This window comes from Rhinolophus ferrumequinum, chromosome 12, assembly GCF_004115265.2.
Source record: "Rhinolophus ferrumequinum isolate MPI-CBG mRhiFer1 chromosome 12, mRhiFer1_v1.p, whole genome shotgun sequence".
Taxonomy (NCBI): Eukaryota; Metazoa; Chordata; class Mammalia; order Chiroptera; family Rhinolophidae; genus Rhinolophus; species Rhinolophus ferrumequinum.
This window is the reverse complement of record NC_046295.1, coordinates 55,933,497-55,941,899: the sequence shown is the minus strand read 5'-3', so window position 1 is coordinate 55,941,899 and position 8,403 is coordinate 55,933,497. Positions and strand designations below refer to the sequence as shown.

The window sequence follows — 8,403 nt, the reverse complement described above, 5'->3', positions numbered from 1 at the left end:
CTGGTTCCCTCAACATTAGAGAGAGCAGATCAATCGGGTTAATACTGCAGATTCCCGGGAGCCAGAGGACCATCGATTTGTCAGCGGGAGCAGACTCTTACCTTCCCCAAGTTTCGGGTTCCCTCCTCAACGTTCACAGCAGCGCTGTTGACATGGTCTTCAATGCCGTCAATCTTCTCCTGCTGAGACTAGATGCAAAGGAATTATGAGTGAGCGGGCCTGCTGGGAGCAGCGAGAGCCAATACACACTATTTTAATTCCTGTAATCAGGGCCCGTGGACTGCAGCCTTGCAGTCTTAATAGCGGTTCACGAACGGCATCTGATAAGCCATGTCCTAAGTACAAGTTCACTTGTATGAAAAAAAGAGCGTGACTTAATTATTAGGTAATAAAACGGTGGCACCGTTACAGGAAAAAGCATCTCACGCTAAAATTGATTCAAACATGCAAACATGTTATTCTCCGAGTGAATCTACTTTCCAGGAGAAAAATAAAATCCAAATAAGCATTTATATGTCATGTTGTGTTTGACAGAAAAAAACCCACAAAATCCACCCAAGAAGCCTCCCTATTTTCTTTGAAGATTCAGTTTAAAACAAGCAAATCTGCCTTAGGAGTAAAACACCCTTAATTTAGTAAATACGAGTTATTATGTTTTAGGAATAAGAACACAGTATGTGCCATGGATGATACGCAGCAATGAGCAGAGAATGAATTTGCTGTCCTGTGTTTTACACAATTTTAATACATTTTAAAATCATGATGAATTAAAATGTTTCAGATCAAAACATTAACGAATCATTCTACATAAAATGGCAACACCTACAGTGACACAACAGAAATTGTGACTCATGAAATCTCTGGGTAGAAGGAAGTCGAGGAGGAAAACCACATGTGATTTTCCTTTCAGCTGTGTGGAAGCCCCACTACAACATTTCGGACGAGTTCCCAAACCTCTGCTCATACACCTCCAGTGACAGGAATGCATTACTTGCCACAGAAACACATTCCCATGTTTAAATCAATTTCATTTAGACAGAATTTACATACAACAATAATGCAGCCATTTTAAGGGTATATGATGAGTTCTGACAAATGTACAAACCCATGTAACCACTATCACATCAATATATAGATTATCGAGTTTTTATTTAATTCACAGAAAAAAGAATCCCTCTTTGACCCAGCTAAATGCTACCTTTTACAATGATTGTGAAATAATTCAACTTTAATCCAGAAGTATTTGATGGCTCGTATATAGCTGAGCTCTTCACTTATACTGCAGCAGAGACAACACACTTCTAATTCCAATCATCATTTCATTTGAGAACATGATGCCCAAATAACAGCTAATTCCCGCCCCCCCACCAGTGGCTTCCTGTCAACATTACTGACATTCCTTCCCTTCTCATACGCCCAGTATGTACCTTCATACTGCTACACCTTTCGAGGTATCCCTTCATTCTTATATTTTCCACTACTATCTTGACATCTCCAACACAATCCCCAAAAAAGTCTTTTATCAGTGTCCCTTCTAACATCTCTGTCAGAAACAAATATGAGCTGTGATCTAAAACTACAGCAAATGTTTACATAAAAATTACAGTAAAAGACACGTTGCCATTTCCCCCCCTCAAAATACGCCCCCTTGCTTCGAATATACTTATCCCATCTTTCTTGCCACTTTCTGAAGCAGTCTGGAAGTCCTCTTTCATGAGTGCCATTAGTTGTACTGTCGTGATGTCCTGAATCATTTTGACTTTGGTGAAGAGCCAGAAGTCGCATGGTGCCAGATCCAGTGAATATGGTGGATGAAGACACACCGTAATGTTTTTATTTGACAGAAATTGCCGTATCAGAAGTGATGTGTAACACGGAGCGTTGTCATGATAGAGGATGAAAGACACTCACAGAAGAGGACTTCCAGAAGTACTTCAGAAAATGGCAAGAACAATGGGATAAGTGTGTTTGAAGTGAGGGGGAGTATTTTGAAGGGGATTAATGGCAATGTGTCTTACTTTAATAAATATTTTTAATTTAAATATTCACTGTATTTTTTGATCACACTTCATATAACAGTGGTTCTCACACTTGAGTATACACCAGAATCACCTGGAGGACTTCTCAAAACACAGATTGGTGGATCCCAACCCCAAAAGTTCTGATTTGGTGGGTGTCCAGTGAGGCCTGAGAATTTTCATTTCTAATGAGTTTCCAGGTGATGCTGATGCTGCACGATGGTTCTCACTTTAAAAACCACTACTATAGCTATTAGGGAAATGCAAATCTAAACCACAAGGAGATACCACCTCACATCTGTTGGAATGGTGATTATCAGTAAGACAAGTAATAATAACAAGTGCTGGAGAGGCTGTGGGAAAAAAGGAACCCTCATACACTGCTGGTGGGAATGCAGATTGGTGCAGCCGCTATGGAAAACAGTATGAAGGTTCCTCAAAAAATAAGAATAGAATTACCGTATGACCCAGCAATCCCTTTCCTGGGTATCCACCCCAAAAATCTGAAAACATTTATCCATAAAGATATATGTTCCCCAATGTTCACTGCAGCATTATTCATGGTGGATAAGACATGGAAACAACCAAAGTATCCTTTGATAGCTGACTGGATAAAGAAGATGTGGTACATATACACAATGGAATATTTCTCAGCCATAAGAAAAGATGAAATACCGCCATTTGTGGCAACATAGAAGGATCTTAAGATTATCATGCTAAGTGAAATAAGTCAGACAGAAAAAATCGAGAACCATATTATTTCACTCATGTGGGATATAAAATTGAAAGCAATAAATTAACAAGATAAACAAAGAAAGAAACAAAAACTCATTAAACACAGACAAGTTTAGTGGTTACCAGAGGGTAAGGGGGGGTTGGAGGTGACAAAAGAAGGTAAAGGAGGTCAAACATATGGTGATAAAGTATGTAATTTTACTAACTAATGTCACTATAACACATTTAATTTAAAAAACAAAACAAAAAAACACTAGTGTATATACATGACAGGATTAAGAACACAACTTTTGGTCAGCTGTCCTGTGTTCAAATCCCACAATTATCACTGTGTGACAATGGACAAATCACTCAAGCTCTCGAGGTGTCAGTATTCTCATCTCTCAAATGAGGATAACGATATTTATATCTCATAGAGCTGAAAGGATAAAATGAGATAGTGTCTGTAGAGTATGAGGGGGAAAATAGAAAGAAAGCTTATCTCCCATCTTCTTTTCTATCAAAAAATATATTAAATTTTTTCCTATGGTAGTTTAAAATTCCAGAGCACTAAAACATTAGATCTCTCTTAGCATTCATTTATTCAATGTTTATGTTCCTCGGACAATAAAACTTCTTTTAAGGTTGGCTTTCTTTTCCCAACTCATAGAAGCGTAAGTGCCAGCACTTGTCTGGATTTCTGTCACCCTATCATTGTTTCTATCTGAGACATGCCCAACAATTTCCATTCTTGTTTGAAGTCTATCCTAGTAGATAAATCATAGGTGTAAAACTCTATCATCAAACTCCTTATCTTGATGAGTCGAAGGGTAAAGGGAAAATAGCCAATGTGTCTCCTTTATCTCAGCCCCCAGACAATTCCATCAGGACGGCGGGGCCAACCAGGATTATTGCCATTTCTCTACCCCAAGAGTTACCTCAAGGCTTCAGGGAAGTCTCTTTTAAAACTCCTTCCTAAAAGGTTGGATATTGCAGCTTTATGACTTTTTTTTTTTTATGAAGTAAAATTTAAACATAATTTTATTTGAATTATTTTCATAAAAATCCTTTTGAAATTAGAGACAGAAGCACAAGACAAAAGGAAGCCCGAGATTACTGATTATTTGAACTATAATGCTCCCCATCACTGCATCACTAGTACTTAATGAGGCCTGTCTCACCCTGGGGAGTACCCCACACCTGTAAGGACTTACTCACTGACATACGGAAGCGTGCTTAAATACGGGCATGCACATAAAGCAGAGGGTACACCAGCCCCTATCCTGGGATCAACAGTCATCCCTTAGTTGTGCAGATATGCCTTCTTCTTCCCCTGGTTTGCTTGGTTTGAATCCTAAACTTTGCCCATATTTTCAAATTCTGCTTCTTGAGTAAGGAGGACCCAATGACATAATTAGAGTTAGGCAGCAAACTGGTGTCAGAGTTGTCAATCACGGTCCATGGAATGACCAACCAGACTCCATTCAGAGCTGAATCTGGTCCCTTGTGCACTGTGTCCTTGGCTCTTTATGCCCGGCCTAAGCACACATACACAACCTTGCCCCAGTACAGGGAACCAAGCTCCTAACAACAGTGGTGGCTCTGGAGCTTCCTTACCTCCATCTACCAACGTCCCCTTTTTGCTTCCGATTTGCTTATGTTTGTTTTCACCTGCCTGGACCTCCCACATCTGACAATCTTCAAACTGTCTTCCTGACATTTTATACATTGGCACTTCACATATGTTCTCAGCATCTCTTTAGCAATGAGTTAAACCATTTATGAGGGTCACTGCAGTGTTTCTCAGACTAGAGTTATGCATAAACTTTTCCCTTTTTAAAGGAAAAAATTCCCAAAAGACTCCAAGAATGTGTCTGTGAATTTCATTTTAAGAAAAACATTGAATTAGGTGCCATATCTGCCTGAAAAAAATAACCGAATCTTAATTAGCAGTGAAGAAAATGTGATTCATTAAGTTAATATTTGTCAAATAGAAAGCAATTTGGGCCTTTGAAATCAAACCTAATGAAGAATTGTTTTTCCCTTGAATGCTTGTTGTGGACAGTTATAGGCCCAGCATTCTCTGCATCAAGCAATAGTAATACATTCAACGAATCCATCCCTAAATCCATTTACATCAATAAAAATGCTCTCCCTTGAAGAGTCTTGTTAGTAATTGTGCAGATTTATTAATGTGTGTGAAAAGCTATGGGTGTAAAAAGCTAATGCCAAAACTCCAGGTTATTTTCCTTTATTCCTCACTAAATTCCAGCCAGCTTTCAAGGCCAGCTCTAGTCTTAGATCTTGACTTTTACAGATAACACTGAGCTATCCTGCTTCTAAACTCCAAAGGCAGTAATCTCTACTCCTTAAGCACATACAATCACATATCCAGAGAAGCCCAGAAACAAACATGCAAATGCTATGATATACAGGCAGAATGCAGGATTATATTGACATAGAGTAGGCAATAAACAGAGTAGGTAAGTAGGATGTTGACATCAGGGGATTCAGCAATAGAAAAGAGACTATAGACACTATAATGGCTATACTAAAATGGCTAAAGGTACTGTTGGTGGCAAAAGTAGAATTCTAAGCAAGGAGTCAAAGAGGGAATCAAATAAGGGAGGAACAAAAGGAGAAATGCAGCAGGGGTCAGTAAAAGGGAAGGGGATGGGAAGTAATAGACATTATCCCTTTTAGTCCCATCAATTTTACAAAGCTCTATTGTCAAATGACATCCTGAAGGTCACACAGATCATAGGAGAAATGTAACAGGAGGAATCTGATTGAATCCATTACAACCCAGTGTTTAATGCAGCCAGAGTAAAACTGGATTTAAAAAGCCACCGGGAATAAGGCAAAAGGTAGAGACAAAACTGGACCTGCAGCAAGGGTGACATGCTATTTGAACAACTGGCCCAGAGTTCCTTAAACTCCCCTTGACTAGGAATAGGGCTGGCCCCATAGGAAAGAGGGCACTTGAGCAATAAAGGCTGAAGACAAATGAAGCAGGGTACCTAGGAGATATTAAGTTATTAACATCTATTGGACCACACCTGGATCTCTCAATAACTTTGTAGATTCAATTTTATTTGTGGTAAAATATACATAACATAAAAGTTACTATTTTAACCATTTTTAAGTATACAATTCAGCGGCATAAGTACATTCAGAATGGACAACTATCAATACTATCCTGTAGGTTCTTTTTTATACTGGTCTCTAGTCTTCATTGAGCTTAGCACACTACTATGCATGTAGAAAGTGCTCCACAGATAAATGGTTAATTTGCCTAAATACTATCATGTCCATGTGATGATAATGAGAGGATGTGGTCACTCTGGTTATGTTCCCAAGTCATTTGGTGCCTAAATGGAGCTTCTGTGAGTCCTGGACAATGTGGTCATGAGAACTCAGTCACCCTGGGAATAGTAATCAGGGGTTCTCCTTTGAGCTTGAGCCTAATAACATTCTGTTTCATGTCCTTACAGATTATTATAAATAGGACATTTGTATAGAGCTATGGCTATAACCAAAGTCTTACTGCACAGACCTTCCTTACATTAGAGGTTAGGAACTGCTTACATAACCTAATCAGACATGTAACTGTCAAATGGCCACAAACCCTTAATTTTCCTTTCATGTGCCTAACCCATTGGAAGGGAAATGTATTTGTCTTGAATGAGAAGAACTTTGTACATGTTTAGTTCGGTTGTTAAGTCAACTTTATTGAAGTATAGTTTACATACATTATAACTCACACATTTTAATGTGTACGTATCGATGACTTTTGACAAATGTATATAACTGTGTAACCATACAAGTACAGATTTTACAAACTGCATTAGATCACAGATTATGAGTTACAATAATTGAATAAATCTTGATTCTAAAAACAACAAATATTTTGGGGTTGTTTTATCATTCCCTTTTATATGCAATATATTCATAGACTGTACAGACAACTTAACTTAGAAACTTGAAACATTTTGCTTCTTCTAACTTAGAGGTATCAAAAAAGGAAAATGCTTTAAACAATTTACTATATTTAATTTTAGGGATTACTGAAGAAAAATGCACAAACTAGAAAACAAGCAGAGTACGGGACTAGTACTGAAAAGCCTAGAAATCATATTCTAGAAGGAACACAGTAGAGAATCAAGGATTTTCAAGAGAAGAAAATATGGTGAGGTGGGGTTGGGTGAAGAAGGATGATGTTGATCTCAAAAGTTGAAAACTTATATGGAAAAGAGACAAAACATGTTTAGTATATGGCCCCAGAGGACAAAAGTACCAGAGGGAAGTTATTATAGGACAGAGTTTATACGCGTATAAGGAAGAACTTCTGAGAGTCAGAGCCTCCAAATGGAATGGCTGAAGTATGAAGTCTCCCTGCACTGTTTAACTGTTCAAAAAGAGTCAAAAGACCATCTGTTTGAGAGGTTGGGGCAAGAATAGAAGGATTAGGTTAGTTGGCCTCTTAAGTCCTTCCAATTCCAATTCCAATTCTGAGATTGTGTGACCTAGGAACTTCTTATAATTTAAAGCCAGGTGTCAGGGAAACCATCACTCAAAGATGTACAACCCCAACTCATGGTTTGACCAAGAACGAATAACTGAACCTGGCTAGAAGCACAAGCAGAAACAGGCTTGCACGTATGTACACACATACACACACACACACACACACACACATTCACACGTCCAACCTTCCCATAATACCTGGGAAGGAAAAATAAGAATAATTTAGAAAAATAATAACAGAAAATCGATTCTATCTTCCCCACTGAATCTGCTTTATGTTCCCTAATCTATGTTACTGTAACACCGGCTACCTGCTTATGCAGAAGGAAGCCTTAATGTTTCTTTGACTCTTCCATCTTTCTCCAGTTTCTACCAAGTCTACCCCAGCAATACCTCTCTGCTGTCCCTAACCTTCGTACAGTACTCCCCTTTGTCCTTGGGGGATACATTGCAAGACCCCCAATGGATGCCTGGAATTGCAGATGGTACCGAACCCTACATATACTACGCTTTTTCCTACAAACACGCACGTACCTGATGGCCTCTCTTTCGCATGTCTGAATTGCCAGCATGATTACTCGTGCACTTTGGGGCCATTATGAAGTAAAATAAGAGTGACTTGAACACAAGCACTGCGGTACCGTGACAGTGGATGTGATGACCTGAGATGGCTCCTAGGTGACTAATAGCAGGGAGTGTATATGATAGACTAAGGGATGATTTACTCCTATGTCTTGGGTGGGACAGAGCAGGATGGCACCAGATTTCATTATGCTACTCAGAACGATGTGCAATTAAAAACTTATGAATTGATAGCTTCTGGAATTTTCCCTTTAATAGTTTCAGACGGTGGTTGACCGCAGTAAATGAAACTGTGGAAAGTGAAACCACAGATCAGGGAGGACTACTGTACTTGTGTTGCCATTGCTGTTGGTGAAACTATTGCAGTGGATTCCTAACAAGTCAGCCCACCTGTAATAATCCCCGCTCCCCAAGGCTGCCATTCACACGAGGCTAACATATCATCCCCAAGGCTAACACGATCTTTCTGACCCACGGGCTAGGTCACATCACTCTAACCGGCTCCAAAATCTATGTTGGCTCCTTAGTGCCTACAAAGTAAAGTTCAAATTCTTTGACATGG

At 39.1% G+C, this 8,403-nt stretch overlaps 1 protein-coding gene across 4 annotated transcripts in view; it reads right to left on the bottom strand.

The window, feature by feature from the left end:
* STX17 (syntaxin 17) overlaps positions 1–8,403 on the bottom strand; it is a 62,618-nt gene that overhangs the window by 7,563 nt on the left and 46,652 nt on the right. For all 4 annotated transcript variants that reach the window (XM_033122607.1, XM_033122605.1, XM_033122606.1 and 1 more), the window contains exon 7: positions 102–188. In XM_033122607.1, coding sequence (XP_032978498.1) covers positions 102–188 — 87 coding nt within the window. The remainder of the gene's footprint in view (positions 1–101; positions 189–8,403) is intronic.